Source organism: Notolepis coatsorum (assembly GCF_963971535.1).
Source record: "Notolepis coatsorum genome assembly, chromosome: 8".
Taxonomy (NCBI): Eukaryota; Metazoa; Chordata; class Actinopteri; order Aulopiformes; family Paralepididae; genus Notolepis; species Notolepis coatsorum.
The window spans coordinates 63,766,758-63,789,449 of record NC_140172.1 but is presented as its reverse complement, the minus strand read 5'-3'; the positions used below and the strand labels follow the sequence as shown (position 1 = coordinate 63,789,449).

At 42.8% G+C, this 22,692-nt stretch overlaps 1 protein-coding gene across 1 annotated transcript in view; it reads left to right on the top strand.

Moving 5' to 3' along the window:
* LOC311233708 (neuroligin-3-like) overlaps nt 1-22,692 on the top strand; it is a gene marked incomplete at its 3' end in the record, with an annotated part of 94,049 nt that overhangs the window by 27,045 nt on the left and 44,312 nt on the right. The window contains exons 2-3 of the mRNA XM_084320704.1: nt 2,639-2,788; nt 3,725-3,910. Coding sequence (XP_084176830.1) covers nt 2,639-2,788; nt 3,725-3,910 — 336 coding nt within the window. The remainder of the gene's footprint in view (nt 1-2,638; nt 2,789-3,724; nt 3,911-22,692) is intronic.

The following is a 22,692-nucleotide window of genomic DNA, read 5'->3' as shown; positions in this document are numbered from 1 at the left end:
GATCATGAACACGAACTGTATAACAATACAACTTTTAGGGCGGCTAGGTGGTGTAGTGGGCAAGGCGCTCGCCATCAACGCTGGAGACGCTGGGTTCGAATCCAGCTCTCGGCGTTGCTATCAGCTTGGCTGGTCGTTCATACTAACACAATTGGCAGTGTTAGGGGTGGGAAAGCTGATGGGTAGGTCCTGGGCATTGTGGACAGCGACCCCTACAGTTCGGTCGGGGCGCCTGCACAGCGAGGGTAGGATCTGGAGGGAGGTAGTGTGACCTTCCACACGTTACACTCTCCCGGTGAGAATCTGCACTGCCAGGCTGGCTGCACATGCGTCGGAGGAAAGCATGTGACAGTCTCCGGCCTCTCGGACCAACAGTAGGGGGGAGTGCACAACAACCAGGAAGGGGGTTGGGAATTGGCATAACGACTAACAGTGGGATGGGAGAAAAATCGGAAAAAAAGGAGGGGGAAAAAAGATAATAAAAAATAATAGAAAAATAAAAAGAATACAACTTTTATAACTGGCATTAATAATGAAACAATAAAATTATTGACCACCATATGTGATACCACTGGCATTAAAACAGCTAAGAGCTAAATTTGGATCCAGTTGTGACTTGAGATGACATGATCTGGCTTGTTTTACTGGGACTTGACTTGGGTCTTGCTGAGACTCGAGAGTGACTTGACCCCCACCTCTGTTGATTAGAGCAGAATAGCAATCAAAAGTGCCTTTTTTAGTGGAATGGATTTTAATTTTAGGATTGCATTATCTATTTTTCACATTCACGTGGCTACCTTTGGAAAATGACAGCTCTGTACGGTACATATTTGGTACAAGGACCAAATACTGTCATGAATGCCTACATACAATATGGTGTTTGTAATGCCTATGCATGTGTACAATTGTTTGTCTTATTCTGTGTATGCATTGCATTATTTAAGAGCCTACAGTATAATATGTTAAAATTGCAAATTGTCTTCATTACTTTACATGGTAAAGGCCATAATACTGACATTTCATATCCATTGAGGTCATACCAAGTCCATATCAAGTACCATGTCATATCCAAACGTTTATTTCTTTCACGTGTACAGCTGGTCCACTATGGACTTTGAAACATACTTGGCTCAACACGAACACAGTCACCTACTGTATGAACAAACACACATAGTCACCTACAGTATGAACAAACACAGTCACCTACAGTATGAACAAACAAACACACAGTCACCTACACGTTAGGCTGTTAAAGTTAACGGACGATTCTTTTAACGCCACTCTTTTTTTAACGCACGATTAAAGTTTAAATGTATTATTATTATAATTTTTTACTAGACTTCACTCAGGTGTATTATTGATACTCTCATTGATACTATGTTTGTTTCTGACTCAAAGTGTGTGTGTGTGTGTGTGTGTGTGTGTGTGTGTGTGTGTGTGTGTGTGTGTGTGTGTGTGTGTGTGTGTGTGTGTGTGTGTGTGTGTGTGTGTGTGTGTGTGTGTGTGTGTGTGTGTGTGTGTGTGAGAGAGAGAGAGAGAGAGAGAGAGAGAGAGAGAGAGAGAGAGAGAGAGAGGGGGGGGGGGGGTGAGAGAGATGAGGAATGGGCAAGAGCAAAAGAGAGCTGGGAGAGTGTGTGTGTGTGTGTGTGTGTGAGAGAGAGAGGGGGGGCAGGGTGTGAGTCATCAGCCCTTGTGTGGGTGAATGTAACAAGTTCCTAACGTTTTCTTTCCCCTATTATTTCATGCACACTTTATTCATTGTTTTAAATTATGATTTTCTTTTAAGTTATTTTGTGCATCACTCTGTTTTGAATTTGATGCACATTTTCAATGCATGAGGGTCATCCTTTTGTGTTAAATGTCTGCATAAAGCAAGCATTTGTTGACTCTCATGTTGATGAGAGTATTAAAACTTGAAAAAGATCAGTTTAAAGTAGATTTAGAACAGAACAAAAAACAAAAAACAACAAAAGAATATGCGATTAATTTGCGATTAATCGCGAGTTAACTATGGACAATCATGCGATTAATCAGATTAAATATTTTAATCGATTGACAGCCTTAGCATGAACAAACAAACACAGTCACCTACAGTATGAACAAACAAACAGTCACCTACCTACAATATGAACAAACAAACAGTCACGTACAGTATGAACAAACACAATCACCTACAGTATGAACAAACAAAAACAAAGTCACTGACAGTATGAACAAACACAATCACCTACAGTATGAACAAACACAATCACCTACAGTATGAACAAACACAATCACCTAAAGTATGAACAAACTAAAACAAAGTCACTGACAGTATAAACAAACACATAGTCACCTACAGTATGAACACTGTAAATGGTTTATATGCTGTGAGGAATGTTTTTATGTATGTTTTAATGTACTATACCATCATCATAACCTTAACATTTTTATTGACTATGTATCACAAGGTAATTGGAGTGTGTTGTTTCCCTCTTCATATAAACACACATACAATTGCCTGAAGCACAGCGTCCTTGTTGCTTCCATTGCAATGGTATTGCCTCTACAGCTGTTTTGTTCTACATGTGTGTGTGTGTGCGTGTGCGTGTGCGTGTGCGTGTGTGTGTGTGGGTTATTGTCTTGACTGATGTTGCAGATATCCGGGACTCTGAGACCAAGCCAGTGATGGTGTACATCCACGGCGGGTCCTACATGGAGGGCACAGGGAACATAATGGATGGCAGCGTGCTGGCCAGCTACGGGAACGTTGTGGTCGTCACCATCAACTACAGACTTGGCATTCTAGGTGGTGCACACTGCTTTAGTATGCTACCTTCTGAATGGAGTTTGGAACAGGGCTTATCAGGATCACTTTAATCGCCACATTACATAGGATGTTGCCATCCTTTTCACAGTTAAAATAAAAGCATGTATTTTCACAATTACAAATAAACATCATACGGAAGAAGGATTCTCACAGAGAATTAAGATAAGATATTCCTTTATTGATACCCTTGGTGATAGCAATCTGGGCAGAGGGGAGGTACAGGTATGGGCAGCGTAATAGGAAGACAATAAATACAAATAATAGGCAATACAAATATATTACATTTGAATCTGAATATAGAAAATGAACTATGAATAAATTACTATAGTGGATGCATTTGGTAAAAGGACAGTTTACAGTTTAAATAAAATAAATATATATTTTCTTTCCCACTTACCCGGAGTGCTATCTAGCCATACAGATTTTTGTGTGATTTGCAGAGTTGCAAGTATGCATGTGTATTTGGCCTCAAAATACCATACTGATCTGTCAACTGGGTAACGTTACTATGTTAGAAAAACATTCTATTTCATTAGTTATTATTTATTAACAGTAATGATTGTATATTAACTTGATTGATGGACTGATTGTGAAGTGATTTAGTTTGCAGATTATTTAGTTGGAAGACATTTGAACACTGTCTGAAGGTGTACTTTGTTATGTAGGACTAATGATGAAGTGATTGATAGATCGAAAGAGATTGTTAAGGGTTTATTGTAATAAGGGGTAGGACCTAATAAGCTTATTGCTTCTTTCTATTCCTTTTTGGACAAGAGACTGTTTTGTTTATCATTTTATCTTACTTTATTATCATAATATTTTTTTACATTGTTATTTCTTGATTATTGTTCAAAATAAACTATTTATTCATTCATTCATTACTTTCTCTGTTCTCTCTCTCTCTCTGCATGTCAGGGTTCCTCAGTACCGGCGACCAGGCAGCCAAAGGGAACTATGGACTCTTGGATCAAATCCAAGGTCTCCGTTGGATCAGTAAGAACATCGGTTTCTTTGGAGGAGACCCGGGTCGTATCACAGTCTTTGGATCAGGAATTGGGGCCTCTTGTGTCAGTCTACTAACGTTGTCCCACCACTCTGAGGGTAAGAATATGTGAGCTTACTTGGACGGAGACCAGTGAAAATTACAAATGTCTGATAGAGACCCGTTAGCCTTATTCACACGGCCGGGCATGGGGTGGGAAGATGCAGAGGTGAATACCTTACTATAAAAGTCCCACTTCAAGAACCAAAAGAGTCAAAACAACAGTCAGAATACACTACTGTAGACTCTTCATTACCTGCTTATTGCGCTGCCCTACTCTCTATCTGGTGAGGGTGTAGAGACTACCACATGCCTCCTCTGTCGGCCTGGGGAGGGTGTAGTCTACTATATGCCTCCTCTGTTGGTCTGGGGAGGGTGTAGACTACCACATGCCTCCTCTGTCGGTCTGGAGAGGGTGTAGACTACCACATGCCTCTTCTGTCAGTCTGGTGAGGGTATAGACTACCACATGCCTCCTCTGTTGGTCTGGGGAGGGTGTAGACTACCACATGCCTCTTCTGTCAGTCTGGTGAGGGTGTAGAAGACTACCACATGCCTCCTCTGTCAGTCTGGGGAGGGTGTAGACTACCACATGCCTCCTCTGTCGGTCTGGGGAGGGTGTAGACTACCACATGCCTCCTCTGTCGGTCTGGGGAGGCTATAGACTACCACATGCCTCCTCTGATACATGTGGAGTCACCAGCCGCTTCTTTGACAGCTAGGAGTGTCCCTGCGAGAGCCTAACACATGCAGAGGTTCACGCTATCTCCCCCAGATCCCCTCCCTGCTGAACAGGCACCTTGACTGACCAGTAGGAGTCGCTATTGCAACAACCAGGACTTGTAAATCACTGGCTTCCCACCTCAAACACTGCCAATTGTGTTTGTCAGAACGACTGAGCCCCCCCCCCCCCCCTCTCTCTCTCTCTCAAGATAGTTTTAACTGTTTGTTAAAATAAAAGCCATGCGTGTACAGGCTTTTCCTAAATATGTGTATATTTTAGTCTAACATCATTTTTAGATTACATTTACAAAACTCATAATAGTATTTCTACCTAGAAAGGCCATTTTGACCCTGTGGTTTTAGATGGTGTCTCATCCCTGTGTTGGCTCTTTTTTCACACTTTGGCAGGTGTGCATTGACTAACAATCATTTCTTGTTTTTTAGACTAACATTTAGTAAAGGTTTAAAACCTAGCCTTGATAAAACCAAGGGGGAAGCTTTCTAGCCTAAAACATCAAATAGCTACATATTGACCAACTGAACGATCTCACTAGTAGGTTGCACTGCTTTACAAAGACAGCAATAACTGCACACATTGTGAAATGTTGAGAAAAGATTTCTTCAAAGTCCTGATATTGATATTACCAAAAATATTGCTGGTACTAAAGATAGTATGTTATTTGCCTATATCACCAGCAATATATTTGATTGGAGAGGAGATAAAGTCACTCTGACACAGAGAGTTGAATGACGTTTCCACTGTCAAAACTGTGTGATGTACAGGTGTAGTGGCAGCTCTGCGTAGGAGTGTGCTCTCACCCCGGGGCCCGTAGGTATTTCTTGCTAATATAATATATATCCTTTTTAGGTTGTGTTATTCTGAATTATTACATGGCGTTTTAACATTTGCCAAAATGCTTGATTGTGATTGGTCAATAGCGCTCCGTTGCCCCTAGCAGCGGTCAATTATTTCTTGATAATTTACCGCTGCTATGGGCAACGCGCAATAATGACCGCTGTTAGGGAAAAGATAGCCTCGCAGCCGGACTCTCGCAGCGTTATACCATGCACAGCCTGCGGAGCACAGCGCCTGTCCGAGGCAGGTCTCGACAGTACACCATGCATTTGATCTTGTCTTGTCGATGGTATAAAATTAATTATATTGTTGGTAAGTTAGCCCTGTAATAAGCGGGATAATATATACGTTGACACTGCGAGATTCAAACCTAAATAGACTCAGCTTTACCATATGCACAGCTGCACTGCATCAGGTGTAATCAAGCCCATTGTGATATTTCCTCCAACGCCAGAGGAGCAACAGAACAACCGCGTCTGCATTTGATCTCGTCTTGTCGATGGTGTAAAATGAATTACGTATATTGTTAGTAAGTTAGCCCTGTAATAAGCGGGATAATGTATACTGTAGCTATACTCGGTCATTGTCGCAAAATAATTGACCTTCACTGCGTTTAGAACATTATCCCTTACTTAATTACTAAACTATGAAATTCATTAGAATTGTACAGTTGTCCTAACCTAATATAACAAATATATTATTATGGAAATGCTATACCAGTAATATGGGAGTAGTCAGAATGACTGTTATGGCCTTTCTAGTTGTTATGGAATGGCGGCAACATGCATAAGACTAATTACCTTGATATTTGTATTGTATTGTTGCTGCTGCTAGTCAAACATTTAGTTCCAAATTGATACAGTATATCCACTTTCTTTCTTTTTTTATTTTGTTTATAAAAAAATATATAATTATTTAATTATTTAATTATTATAATTATTTTGTTTAATATAATGAGCACTGAATGTTAGTTAAAGGTGCCGCTATAGATAACATTCAGCCACTAGATTTCACACTAGAGCACCAGCATGTCATTTATCCAATCAGGTGCTTTCCACGTGGGGAAATGGGAAGTAGGGAGGTGAGGTGATACATGCACGCAACATGTAAACAACATTATTTTTGGAAACGCCAAAATCTTTAAAATTATAGATTCATTAATCAATTATTTTTGGGGGGGAGAAAGCAATACTTTTATTATGCACCTTTCTAAAAGCTCTATGGGTGTATATGTTAGGGTGGGGTGTTTGAACCCAGGAGCAGAACACAGGCACAGGAGAATAGAGCGGTTTAGAATGTTTCATTGAAGATGAAGAAGGGGGAGAAGGGTCCAAGGGTCGTGAGAGGAGCTAGAGATGGGGAACAAGGAGTGGAGGAGTGACAGGCCGATGGTGTGAGTAGGTGAGGTCCATGGGGGTTCAGGCTGGTGGGGATCCGTGGTCGAGGTGTAGGCCGGAGGGGTGAGGTCCTGGGCATCGGAGAACAAGGATTAGTATTGAACAAGGTCACTGAGCACACAAAACATAATTTAGGAACGTTAAGGTCTAAGAGAGTCCTATACCATGGGAGGCATAAACAACATGCGGACGAGGAGTGGCAGGGTTGCAGGCCTCTTATCCAGGTTCGGTGATTGGGTGATAGCCGGCAGGTGTGTAGTCTGGCACAGGTGAGTAGGATGATGGTGAGACGGGAACAGGAAGGGGACCATGTATGGATTGTATGGGCATGGGGACCTGCTGACAGACAGGGGAGAGAACTGTAACAGAATATATATATTTAAATGTTTTATGATTACTTTACATAAAAACATTATCTATAGCAACTTTAAAGTAATATTTCACTAGTAGACTGTACATTCATCTAAGTGCATCTAATAGTAAGCTAGTAGCGACCACTGCCACCTGCTTAACTTCTATTCATTCCTCGGACCTGTAGTGTAAAATTTATCTCATACCTCTGAAGCATGAACACACTGGCTGCTGCACAGATTCCAATAAGACAAACAGTTCTCAGGACACGGTATGAATCTCAATACGACCTCTGGTTTCTCTGTGGAGTGCAGCTGTGGTCAGCCAGATGGAGGTAGGCTGTGAGAGCCGCATAGGTCATTGACATATTGGTCAAAGGAAGTGATTGCTATTGTTCCCCCCTCGTCAGTCCAATCAGCCTAAAAGCTTTGCCTCTTAAAACACTCAACCTCTTAACCAGGAATTGTCAATCAAATTAAAAGAGTGTGGCATTTAACTATCTATCCATCTTTCAATTAAACCGCTTGCCAGTACATCTATCGATCCGTGTCTGTATGAGCTGTATACATGATGTCTGTTCCTCTGTGTTGCTGTTGTTGCCTGAACTCCTTTGTGCAGAAATATTAGACCTCTTTAATGCTGCCTTACCTAGACTACTCTAAATGGAGAGAGAGAGAGAGAGAGAGAGAGAGAGAGAGAGAGAGAGAGAGAGAGAGAGAGAGAGAGAGAGAGAGAGAGAGAGAGAGAGAGAGAGAGAGAGAGAGAGGGGGGGGGTTGCTATGAATTATAGGATAATTATATTATAATTTGAGCTAGCTTTCATTGAATCCACAGATTAAAACCCACATGTACATAGGATTCAAACTTTTAGGGGTATGTATATGGATACTAACCATTGCCTGGCTACCTGGTACAGATGAAGAGGGTGGATGGGGTTGCTATGGATTCTCTCAAAGCTGTTCAATTCCAAATAAAAGACACAATGGCATTGGTCCTTTCAAGACATAGAGTGTGCCCATGCCCACGCACATACACACATTCATACACTTATACACTTATACACACACACACACACACACACACACACACACACACACACACACACACACACACACACACACACACACACACACACACACACATACACACACACACACACACGCACACACACACACATGTAGACACAGGTAGTCACACATAAATTATTTATTTGAATCTGCAGATCAAATCGCAAAATGCATTAGGATTCAGGCTCAATGGCTCAATACACTCCATCAAAAAAAAACTCCATATTATCAAGTAATTTCATCATGTACTGAATCTTTAAAAAAAGAAAAAAAAAATATATAAATGTATAAATATTAGTGGTGTGACTCGATACATTTTTTTTATCGAATTCATTCAAGACTTTATAGTTAATTAATCGAAATTAATCAAATTTTAATCGCATATCAATATTTGAATTGTTCAATTCAAATGAATTTTGGTATACGAGTGAATCAATGAATATACATTAGCAGCAAAATCCTGTATTAGCTACTACACAGACCAACAGATCAATGCAATTTTTAACAAAGTGCAGCAATTTTAGGAATAATATATATATAGCGCAAAGGACCTTTTGTAAACTCAAGCACTTTCGAGGTAAAAGTAAAACGCAGTACTTTCAAGTACATTCCAGAACAGTTGACCATTGAAAAAAAAACTCTTGATTGATCTTATTTTATATATTTTTTATGAACAAACCAGACTAAGAAAAAAAGTAATTTGCGATTTATTATACTTTATACTTATAGCACATGCATGAGTCTGGTCTCCTTTGAGAGGTAACATTCTTACACAATAAAGAAAAATCATCATGCGATTAAATGCATAATTTTTTTTTACTTTTAATTCTTTCTGTAGTTAATTAATCTAAATTAATGCGATAAAGTCCCAGCCCTAATAAATATATATATACACTGAACAAAAATATAAACGCAACACTTTTGTTTTTGCTCCAATCGTTGAAATCAAGGATCTAAGACTTCTTCCATGTACACAAAAGGCCTATTTATCTCAGAATTTGCACTTCTCCTTTGCCGATATAATCCATCCACCTGACAGGTGTGGCATACCATACAAGATGCTGATTAGACAACATGATTATTGCACAGGTGTGCCGGAGGCTGGTCACAATAACAGGCCACTCTAAAACGTGCAGTTTTATCACACAGCACAATGCCACAGATGTTGCAAGTTTTAAGGGGTGCAATTGGCATGAATGTCCACCGGAGCGGGTGCCCGTGAATTGAATGTAAATTTCTCTACAATAAGCCGTCTCCAAATTCGTTGTGAGGCCGGTTGGATGTACTGCCAAATTCTCTGAAACTAATTTGGAGAAGGCTTATTGTAGAGAAATGAACATTCAATTCACAGGCAACAGCTCTGGTGGACATTCATTCATTGTACCCTTCCTGCTGACTTGTTTTACAGAACTTGTAAATCGCTTTGGATGAAAGCGTCAGCTAAATTACTAAATGTAAACGTGAATGTAAATGTAAATGTAGATATTGGTGTGCCAATGCTTCACAGCAAATATCACACCGAATGGGCAGATGGTGGCGCTATAATCAAATATTATGTTATTGATCCCCTTTGGAAATCATCCAGGCATCATACTGTAGCAGCATGGGGGAGGGGAGGTACAGGTATATGGGCAGGGTAATAGTAGAAATATATTAATATAGGCAATACAATTTAATCTGAATATAAAGATATGAGACAAAGGTGCATTATAAGGATCTGTAATTTGGCCACATGGTGCTGCAAAAAAAATCACATGATGGAAACATGAAGTGACATAGTATCACACCTATTGGCCAGATGGTGGCGCTATAATAAAAGGTAAAAATGTACTGTAACTGTGATGACACAAGACTTGAGTTCATATAGTACACCTCGGTTTACAACGTTGCCCATAATTGTATAAAGATAGCGGCTACAGCGCTTGGGTTGAAGAACACGCTCATTATCAATTGTGCTTGTTGAGAAAATCCATGAAACAAGCTGAGTTGCATCAAAACAGCTGAGATGATGTCACCCACTGGCAGCTTCTCTCACTTGTTTCAAGATTAACAAGAATTATTTATTAAGATGGAGATTTTCTTTTGCAAAGCCTAGTCTTGTTTTCAGTGTACTACTTGCCAAGGCCCACCAGGAGAAATGGCTGCTCCATGTTTGATACCGTACTGTGCATCCTAACCAGATCCCTGAGGATACATACCATACATATATTGAGTAAAACATGTAAGGAATGGCTTTGTACAATGCTGTGACGTCTGATTTCTCCCAGGAAGTGACCGTTATCCCACATTCCTACTCAAGCCCGGATCTACCATATGGGCAACCGGGGGATGTGTGGGGGGGGGGGGGGGGGGGGGGGACTAATCCAGCCTTACTCCTCCTCACTCCTCCTCACTCCTCCGCATGGTCCTCCTCACTCCTCCTCATGGTCCTCCTCACTCCTCTTCATGGTCCTCCTCACTCCTCCCCACTCCTCCTCACTCCTCCTCATGGTCCTCCTCACTCCTCCTCACTCCTCCTCATGGTCCTCCTCACTCCTCCCCATGGTCCTCCTCACTCCTCCTCACTCCTCTTCATGGTCCTCCTCACTCCTCCTCACTCCTCCTCATGGTCCTCCTCACTCCTCCTCACTCCTCCTCATGGTCCTCCTCACTCCTCCTCACTCCTCCTCACTCCTCCTCATGGTCCTCCTCACTCCTCCTCATGGTCCTCCTCACTCCTCCTCATGGTCCTCACTCCTCCTCACTCCTCCTCATGGTCCTCCTCACTCCTCCTCATGGTCCTCACTCCTCCTCACTCCTCTTCATGGTCCTCCTCACTCCTCTTCATGGTCCTCCTCACTCCTCTTCATGGTCCTCCTCACTCCTCCTCAATTCTCCTCACTCCTCCTCATGGTCCTCACTCCTCCTCCTCACTCCTCCTCACTCCTCCTCACTCCTCCTCATGGTCCTCACTCCTCCTCACTCCTCCGCACTCCTCCTCACTCCTCCTCATGGTTCTCCTCACTCCTCCTCACTCCTCCTCATGGTTCTCATCACTCCTCCTCACTCCTCCTCACTCCTCCTCATGGTCCTCACTCCTCCTCATGGTTCTCCTCACTCCTCCTCATGGTTCTCCTCACTCCTCCTCACTCCTCCTCACTCCTCCTCATGGTCCTCACTCCTCCTCCTCACTCCTCCTCACTCCTCCTCACTCCTCTGCATGGTCCTCCTCACTCCTCCTCATGGTTCTCCTCACTCCTCCTCACTCCTCCTCATGGTCCTCCTCACTCCTCCTCACTCCTCCTCATGGTTCTCCTCACTCCTCATCACTCCTCCTCACTCCTCCTCATGGTTCACCTCACTCCTCCTCATGGTTCTCCTCACTCCTCCTCACTCCTCCTCACTCCTCCTCATGGTTCACCTCACTCCTCCTCATGGTTCTCCTCACTCCTCCTCACTCCTCCTCACTCCTCCTCATGGTTCACCTCACTCCTCCTCATGGTTCTCCTCACTCCTCCTCACTCCTCCTCACTCCTCCTCATGCTCCTCCTCACTCCTCCTCACTCCTCCGCATGGTCCTCCTCACTCCTCCTCACTCCTCCTCACTCCTCCTCATGGTCCTCCTCACTCCTCCTCATGGTCCTCCTCACTCCTCCTCATGGTCCTCACTCCTCCTCACTCCTCCTCATGGTCCTCCTCACTCCTCCTCATGGTCCTCACTCCTCCTCACTCCTCTTCATGGTCCTCCTCACTCCTCTTCATGGTCCTCCTCACTCCTCCTCAATTCTCCTCACTCCTCCTCATGGTCCTCACTCCTCCTCACTCCTCCTCACTCCTCCTCACTCCTCCTCACTCCTCCTCATGGTCCTCACTCCTCCTCACTCCTCCTCACTCCTCTTCATGGTCCTCCTCACTCCTCCTCACTCCTCCTCATGGTTCTCCTCACTCCTCCTCACTCCTCCTCATGGTTCTCATCACTCCTCCTCACTCCTCCTCACTCCTCCTCACTCCTCCTCATGGTCCTCACTCCTCCTCATGGTTCTCCTCACTCCTCCTCACTCCTCCTCATGGTTCTCCTCACTCCTACTCACTCCTCCTCACTCCTCCTCACTCCTCCTCATGGTCCTCACTCCTCCTCACTCCTCCTCACTCCTCCTCACTCCTCTGCATGGTCCTCCTCACTCCTCCTCATGGTTCTCCTCACTCCTCCTCACTCCTCCTCATGGTCCTCCTCACTCCTCCTCACTCCTCCTCACTCCTCCTCATGGTTCTCCTCACTCCTCCTCACTCCTCCTCATGGTTCACCTCACTCCTCCTCATGGTTCTCCTCACTCCTCCTCACTCCTCCTCACTCCTCCTCATGGTTCTCCTCACTCCTCCTCACTCCTCCTCCTGGTTCTCCTCACTCCTCCTCACTCCTCCTCACTCCTCCTCATGGTTCACCTCACTCCTCCTCATGGTTCTCCTCACTCCTCCTCACTCCTCCTCATGGTTCACCTCACTCCTCCTCATGGTTCTCCTCACTCCTCCTCACTCCTCCTCACTCCTCCTCATGGTTCACCTCACTCCTCCTCATGGTTCTCCTCACTCCTCCTCACTCCTCCTCACTCCTCCTCATGGTTCTCCTCACTCCTCATGGTTATCCTCACTCCTCCTCACTCCTCCTCACTCCTCCTCATGGTTATCCTCACTCCTCCTCACTCCTCCTCACTCCTCCTCACTCCCCCTCATGGTTCTCCTCACTCCTCCTCATGGTCCCCCTCATGGTTCTCCTCACTCCTCCTCATGGCCCCTTGATGCAGTATAGGTTTGTCTTTTGTCAGAGTTTTTTTTATTACAATTTACTCAAGCTTAGTAACAGACACAATATTTCTGACACTGGGAATACATACCCCCAGGTCCCTAGATGTTCCTAGATACCAAGAACATGCAAATTGACCTTAGCCTGTTAAGCTGTAGGAATATTTCGCCTAAAGGTACACGCCTAAGTAAATGGAAGATTGCTCCACTTCTGCAAGGTCAATTGGCATGTTCTTGGTATCTAGGAACATCTAGGGACCTGGGGGTATGTATTTCCAGTGTCAGAAATATTGTGTCTGTTACTAGGCTGAGTAAATTGTAATGAAGAAAAGGAGAATATAAATTATGATTTATTTTTGCATCTTTGATGGTGAATAATACCATGTTAAATCTGCGGAGAAAATGCTCACTGAGCTCATTCACCACCTTATTGAGATCAAAATCTAAGCAAATGAATAAAGGGAAGATGATTAAACAGAAGGATTTGTAGATACAGTAATTAATGATAATCGATTTTAATTATAAATTCATATTTGACCTTGAACTTGACCTTGACCTTATTATGGCCAAATCATACATCTATGGATAGGGAAAATGCTCCTCTTTCCAATGGCATGGTTGAATCTGGATTTAGTCATTTCCTTGCGTTTTTTACGATAATTAGCATTTTCCGATAAATTCGTATTTCCGATAAATCGTATAAAACATCGGTAAAAATGAAAATATACACTTTGAATACTGTTTTTGATAGGGTTATGATCTTTACTCTTGGCTACAAAAAAAATATTTAAAAACATTAATCTCTTAACATCCAAGGGCCCACATGTGGACGATTCTTTGCCGACCTCTAGTGGCTCGGGTGTGCATTTCCTTTAATACAATATATAGATATTAATAAAGATATAGAATTAAAGCCGTATTTGTTGCCTGTCGATTGCCCTTTCAGGTGACAAAATCCGTTCAGTGGTTCTCGAGTTACATGCCGATATGTGAGGCGTGCCCCAAAGTACGCAAAAGTACACATTACCGGGGCTCTAGCTCCGTCAATCATTTGGCGATCTCGAAAATCGTTGCACAGGGTTGTAGCCAATGAGTGTGTATTGAGCCGTACTGTATTGTACCCATTCTGCAATCTGTTAATACAATTTTCATTCAATCAATCACCGTGCAGATTGATTGATTGAATGAACATTTTATTAACAGATTGCAGAATGGGTACAATACAGTAGGGCTCAATACACACAATTGTTAAGGGGATGCAGACAAGAGAAAGACTTTCGTCTTGTTTACATCAGGGTCCCCCATTTTCAATTCATAATGAATTTTAAGTAAGGGTGCAACTTGCTCCGTGCAATCCATTCTTTGTGGATCTAGCCCTTAGTTTTGAAACAGCACTGTGCAATATTACACCTACTGTAGACCTCAGTATATTTGTACGGTATTTATTTACTGTATATTTTATTCCATTTTTATTCAATTTTATTCTACTCTTATCTTAGGCAATTTGATTTGATTTGTTTTGTTATTCTTATTTGTGACCTGTTCTGTCTAAATGTTTAAATGTTGAGCGATTTGCGACTCCATGACTTGGGGAGCTTTAAAGATGTTAATAAGCTAGGGGCGTGGTGAGCAGCAACATGTAACACGCGTCCGTTTTGAGCTCTGCACAAAAACAATTATTTCGTTAAATTTCAGCCTTTAGACTAATACTATAACTTGTTCAAATGGAGTATAACCACTCAACAACATAAGAAAAACAGTATTTTCGCAAATATTCTGTTGCACTTGAACGACAATCGACCCTCAGATGGCTAGCAAGCAAGAGCAGGCTGGCAAGAGCAGGCTGGCAAGAGCAGGTCTAAATCAACCCCGAAAGCCTCGGGCACTGTTGGAACCGGAACACCCAAAATGGCTGCGCCAGATATGCATTTCACCTCCATCATGCAAGCCATCAAAGACTCGGAACAACGGGTGATGTCAAAGATAGAAAGCACAGTGGCTATAATAACCACGGAACTGTACGCTAAGCTGGGAGACCTCTCCGATGAGCTACGAAGAGAAATAGCTACCGTGCGTTCGGAGCAACATGAGGCTATAGAGCAGGCTAACCAAGATATCAAGCTACAGGCTACAGCCGTACAAGCGTTGGAAGAGGGAACTAATCACTACTCCGATAGAGTCGTCGAGCTAGAAACTGAGGTGAAATCGATGAAATCTAACTAACTAATCTAACTAACGGCCAAAGCAAATGATCTTGAGTCCAGACAACGCAGAGACAATTGTCGGATAATTGGAGTAGATGAGCGTTTTGGAGGTGCACGTATGGAAGAAACGGTGGCGAAGCTGCTCCAGGATTCACTCAACCTAGACTACACTCCGACGATTGACCGGGCACACAGGAGTCTGCAACCCAAGCCAAAGGATGGGGATCCCCCGCGACAGATTGTGATCAAGTTCCACTACTTCCAGGAGAAGGTGGACATCCTGAGGAAGGCATCGACTCAACGACCCATCCACCACAACAAGAAACAGATCTACATCTTCCCAGATTACACGATGGCAGTAAGGAAACAACGCGCGGCCTTCAAGGTGGCTAGAGAGATGCTACACAGCTGCCCGAATATCAGGTTTGGTCTGTTGTTCCCAGCGACGTTGAAAATCACATCTCCTAAAGGGGAGCAGAAATCGTTCGACGACCCATCCGAGGCGGAGGATTATATAACCAGACATCTGAAAACGAGGGACTCGAACGAACAAGGTGAAGGTATCGGCTAGCCTTGTTAGCCAGCTATAGCAATTTCGCAGCTATCCCCACTGCCGGCCGAAGCCAGTCAAGCTAAACGTTATTATTGTGACAACAGTTAACAGAGGATGTTACAATGAATGTGTTTGTGTATATTGGGATTGTGCTATGGACTTGATATAGACATTAATTTGCAGTAGCCACTGCTAGCTGCTAACTCGGGACCGGAGCGAACTGTGTGTATATGATATCTCTGGGACAGACTGATGACGTCAGACTGATGACGGCGTATCTGTGCGACCAATGCTCTTGGCATCTCGACTGCGTCTCTACAATTCGTAGCCGCATTTCTGCAGACCCCTCTCTGATTGGTTGAACTCCATTTTTGCAGACCCCTCCCATTTCTGCAGACCCCTCTCTGATTGGTTGAGCGAAGCCCCTCTCTGATTGGCCCCCCGCATGAGCCGAGACATGCTCCTCTAGCCAGGAGTCGAAACTCCGTTAACTCCAAAGAGAGAGGCTGAACGCAATTTATACGCATGGAAGTATTGATTACGCCATAACGAATCATTAAAAAAATATACCGTTAACTGGAATATGTTGTGTGTGCCTTTACACATGTTGGATAGGATTATGTAATTGGTTTGTATAGCGTCGCGTATAACGTTATTTCGCGTGACTTCACGGTTTATTCACATTTCACAACATAGCCAGCGTTCAACTTGTTTACACTCCCCACTTACTGTACAATGTAACATTTAGATTAACCCAGTTGTCTATCTGTATGTCATATGTTACGATGAATTGAAAATGGGGGACCCTGATGTAAACAAGACGAAAGTCTTTCTCTGGGGTCTGCATTCCCTTAACAATTGTATGTATTGAGCTGTACTGTGTACTGTACCCATTCTGCAATCTGTTAATAAAGTTTTCAATCAATTCAATCAATCAATAACTAGACAGTTACAATATAACATTTAGATTAATTAACCCAGTTAATGCCTTAAGAGAGAGAGGCTGGTGGTCAAGTCAAGAGTTATTTGTCACAAGTTGTTTATTAGCCTAGACATTTTCAATTCATCATCTTGTTTACATCAGGGTCCCCCATGTTCAATTCATGATAACATATATGACATACAGGTAGACAGATGGACAGTACTGCTACATTTAGACATTTATGACATACCAGATTTTGAACTTGTGGTAGGCCTAGACATTTTCAATTCATCGTCTTGTTTACATCAGGGTCCCCCATGTTCAATTCATGATAACATATATGACATACAGGTAGACAGATAGACAGTACTGCTACATCTAGACATTTATGACATACCAGATTTTGAACTTGTAGCAGTACTGTCTATCTGTCTACCTGTATGTCATATATGTTATCATGAATTGAAAATGGGGGACCCTGATGGAAACAAGACAAACGTCTTTCTCAGGTCTGCATCCCCTTAACAATTGTATGTATTGAGCCGTACTGTATTGTACCCATTCTGCAATCTGTTAAATAAAGTTTTCATTCATTCATTCAATTGAACATGGGGGACCCTGATGTAAACAAGATGATGAATTGAAAATGTCTAGGCTAATAAACAACTTGTGACAAATAACTCTTGACTTGACCACCAGCCTCTCTCTCTTAAGGCATTAACTGGGTTAATTAATCTAAATGTTATATTGTAACTGTCTAGTTATTGATTGATTGAAAACTTTATTAACAGATTGCAGAATGGGTACAGTACACAGTACAGCTCAATACATACAATTGTTAAGGGAATGCAGACCCCAGAGAAAGACTTTCGTCTTGTTTACATCAGGGTCCCCCATTTTCAATTCATCGTAACATATGACATACAGATAGACAACTGGGTTAATCTAAATGTTACATTGTACAGTAAGTGGGGAGTGTAAACAAGTTGAACGCTGGCTGTGTTGTGAAATGTGAATAAACCGTGAAGTCATGCGAAATAACGTTATACGCGACGCTATACAAACCAATTACATAATCCTATCCAACATGTGTAAAGGCACACACAACATATTCCAGTTAACGGTATATATTTTTTAATGATTCGTTATGGCGTAATCAATACTTCCATGCCCATGCGTATAAATTGCGTTCAGCCTCTCTCTCTGGAGTTAACGGAGTTTCGACTCCTGGCTAGAGGAGCATGTCTCGGCTCATGCGGGGGGCCAATCAGAGAGGGGCTTCGCTCAACCAATCAGAGAGGGGTCTGCAGAAATGGGAGGGGTCTGCAAAAATGGAGTTCAACCAATCAGAGAGGGGTCTGCAGAAATGCGGCTACGAATTGTAGAGACGCATCTCGACTATTCAGTGGTGATGGAGGCTAAAAGGAGGTAGAGGGCGCTGAATGTCCAAATATAATTTCACCTACCATATTAATACCCTCTTTCATATGTGTGTGTGTGTATATGTATATAATATATATATATATATGAGTGCATGGATGTGTGTGGGTGTGTGTGTGCTCAATATTCCATTTAACCTTGCCTTACATAGATAAATGTTGGGGGATGCATGCATTGTGTGAATCTACCTTTTTTCTTTACTACACTGCTGCGGTATGTGTGTGTGTTTACGGGTGCACGCACACATTCATATATATATATTATAGGGGGTGGTGGTTGCGCATATATGCGTGCAATTATTTTTTCTTTATTATTAATATTATTATTTTAATAGGAGGGAGAGGGCACACATTGTTTAGTCAAATATGGGCTGAAGGGGCCAATATAATTTCACTTGCCATATTAATACTCTTATAGGTATGTGTGTGTATATGTATGTATGGTTGTATAGGTGGGAGTATGTATGTGTAAGTGCTCATTAGGCCTGCCACGATAACAAATTTTGCTGGGCGATTAATTGCCCCCGAAAATATCGCGATAAGCGATATTATTGCGACCGGTTAGAGAATTTTTTTTTGAGAAATTTATTTCCCAAAACTTTTATTTTGAAGCCCACCGCTCCGTCTTTTCCGGTGTTTAGACTTTTATTTTGAAGCCCACCGACCGGACCGGAAGTATTGTTGTTATTATCCTAGCTTGCTGATGCTGCTGGTGGACTGGGGCCAGCTAACGTTAGCTTGCTGATGCTACTACTACTTCGACATGCTGCTAGTGGACTGGGGCCAGCTAACGTTAGCTTGCTGATGCTACTACTACTTCGACATGCTGCTAGTGGACTGGAGCCAGCTAACGTTAGCTTGCTGATGCTGCTGGTAGATCGACATGCTGCTAGTGGACTGGGGCCAGCTAACGTTAGCTTGCTGATGCTACTAGTAGATCGACATGAGCTAATGATAAAACAAATGTTGAGATTGTTGGTGAACAACTAACTTTAAGTTAGTTTTAACGTTAGCTACTAACGTTAAAACGCTAACGTTACACTACAAATAACGCTACTTGGTTAAAAGGAGCAACACTATTGAGAAATGTAGTTAAGCTATGTGGTGTGCTCTCTGCTCTGTAGTAAAGCCAGCGGCCCGCCTCCCAACACGGACAGTGACTGACAAGGGGCACTGGTTCCGCCTCATTAAAACAAACGCGCAAATAGCAATTAATCGCGCCCGTCAAAATCATTGCATTAATTTTAATTATCGCTGCAATTAATCGATTTATTGCTTATCGCGGCAGGCCTAGTGCTCATTCACTATATCATTTCCTACCACTCAGGATATAGTTGTCGGTGGATACATACGTTGTGTGGAGCTACCCTATTTTGGTACTACATTTCCAGCGTGGGTGAGTGTGTGGGTGTGTGTGTATATATATATATGTATATGTGCATTTATTATCTCTATATTATTTAATTTTTTGAGACCTAACAAGCACAGCCTGAATGCAAACATATGACTACTGTTGAGTGGTTATACCAGGAATTAAAAGTCTAGAAGACTGTTGTATTTGTTATTATGCCTTAATTGTTCTATTTCGTGCACAGCTCTTATACGGAGCGAGTTGGGTACTTAGTGTTTTTGTTAGATGGTATGCCCAATCGGGGTTAGAGCAACCTACTTAATGGGGTGGTATTTTTCTGTGTTTTCTGTACTGTTGTCCTATATGTGTGTAATTGTTCCTCCTCTGAACTCTTGGGATCGACCGTCTGGGCCCGCCTGGATCAGCGCCTCTGTCCTCAGCCTGGCTGCACTGGTATGTTCTCCACGCATTTAGACAAATTCGACCATGGCTAAATTGAATATTTTAATTTGGAACGCAGGGGGTCTTAACGCCCCACACAAGCGTGCCAGTGTCCTTTGGTTATTGAAGAGAAGGAATATTGACATTGCTCTCCTTAGTGAGACGCATTTATTGGTGGGTGATGTGTCAAGGCTAGCAAATCAACAATATCACGTTATCTCCTCATTCTCAGCCGATGATAAGACAAAAGGAGTCGTCATAGTTACAAGACGTAACCTTGATATCAAAGTCCTGGATGTGTGGTCGGACACGGAGGGAAGGATTACTATAGCAAAGGTTGAGTTCTCTCATAGGAAGATGGCAATAATAGCATTGTATGCCCCTAACACATTTGATTCAGCGTTCTATAATACAGTGGTTCCCAAAGTCGGGGGCGCGACCCAAAGGTGGGCCGCGAGCAGCCACGGGTGGGCCGTGGGATGATTTTCCAAAAAAAAGTGTCAGGCCACTGAACTTAGAAGCAGGCCAGGACAGTGTTTCTAGTTGTATTCTAAAATTCTATTCTATTGTATTCTAAAATGTGACTATATGGTTTTATATTAACTTAATAAATAAACAAAAACGAAAAATCTACTTATTTCAACGAACATTTCAAACTAAATAACAGATTATGCACATAAAACGCTGAAAACAACCGAAGCAACAATAGTATTTTAATGAGGCTATTATTATTATCATTATTATTTTGCAACAAGTTAGCCCTCTCATAAATAGCACATATAAATGAATAACTAACTTGAACTAACTTAATAGGATTGAAGTGATATTTGGCTTAAAAAATCGGTCGCCTGGCAAAAAAAAAAGAAAAAAAAACCTGACGATGTGCATTGGGCCGCGGCTCTCTGACGCCTTATTTTCTGGGTCCCGGCCTGAAAAGTTTGGGAACCCCTGCTATAATACAATCACGAAGAATATGTTGGAACTTACTGGATACGCTCTCATTGTGGGTGGCGATTTTAATGCGTGCTGGGATGCGGAGATGGATAGGTCCGGGTCCTCTGAAACAAGCGACCAAAAACGGTCCTCTAAGGCCCTCAGGATGTGGGCCCAGGACACGGGGCTCGCAGACCAATGGCGCATATCCAATCCCACCCTCAAGGATTACTCTCACCTGTCAGCCAGACACAAAACCTTCTCTCGAATAGACTATGCATTCGCGTCCCCTAATATGTTTGATAGTTTCGACGTCTCATTGGTTCCCCTGGCTCTCTCGGACCACAAGGGGATTTTCCTTAAGGCAACCTTTGGCAGGCTCTCCACGAGAGCTCCCAGGTGGCGTTTTAACTCAACCTTATTAAAGAACGATGATTTCTGTTCTGAGTTCAGGAGTAAACTAGCTGAATTCTTGCAGATCAACGTTGGCACGGTCGAAGACCCTAGGGTCCTGTGGAACGCATTGAAAGGATTTATCAGGGGTCATGTCACACTTTTCGCCTCCAATTTGCGTAAATCCCGGTCAAAAAAGCTAGAAGGACTGGAAACATTATATGCGGACCTATACGCATCTTTGCAAACTAACTATAGTGAACGACTAAACACACAACGTAAGATAGTCAACAAAGAAATAAACTCCATACTTAAACAACAGTCTGAGTTCTTGATATATAGGACAAGGCAAAATTACTACTTTCACGGTTCCAGGCCTAGCCATCTATTGGCAATGAAAATACGCGCTCGAATGATCATTTATCGGATATCCCTTCGATCAAGACGCGACAGGGAACAGTCACTACTGATTCGAAAAAGATCAACGACACTTTTAAAGAGTTTTACTCACAGTTATATAGCTCATAGGTTAATTTCGATATCTCTAAATTTGAATCGTTCATTGGCGGGCTTGAGATACCCCACATTTCTGAGGAAGAGGCCAAGGAACTGGGGAAACCGATCACTCTTATGGAACTAAGGGAGACGATTGCTGAAATGCAGAGGGGTAAGGCACCAGGCTGGGATGGTATTCCACCCGAGGTATATTTAGCTTTCTGGGACCAACTGGGTCCATTGATGCTCGATATGATCAATTACGCTATCGAACAAGGGGAGTTCTCAAGAGATGTCAACATGGCGTTGATTTCTTTACTTCTCAAAAAGTATAAAGATCCCAATGATTGTGGTAGCTATAGGCCCTTGAGTCTTCTCGGGGCCGATCTAAAAGTGTTTGCCAAGGTGCTGGCCCGCCGCCTGCAGAGATTTATGACGGTATTGGTACACTGCGATCAGACTGGTTTTATCCCGGGGCGCCTGGCTGCAGATAATCTTAGGAGGCTGTTGCATGTAGTCTATAACAGTAAAGACAATACAGCTCCGTCCACAGTTCTGTCTTTGGATGCCATGAAGGCGTTTGACAGACTAGAGTGGTCATACCTGTGGAAGGTACTTGAGGTTATGGGTCTTGGAAAGAGTTTTATTGATATGATTAAAGTCCTGTATGCCTCGCCGTCGGCAATGATACTGACAGGCAAAAACTGTTCCACACTTTTTCCAGTCTCCAGATCTTCTAGACAGGGTTGTCCTCTGAGCCCAGGACTATTCGCGCTTTCCCTCGAACCATTGGCCCAATTTATTAGGCAATCGGAGGACATCGTCCCCATAATGGTCAATAATACTCCACACAAAATTGCTCTCTATGCGGATGACCTACTGATTTTTATGGACGACCCCTCCCGGTCGGAATAATCGACGACTTTGGTAAATTGTC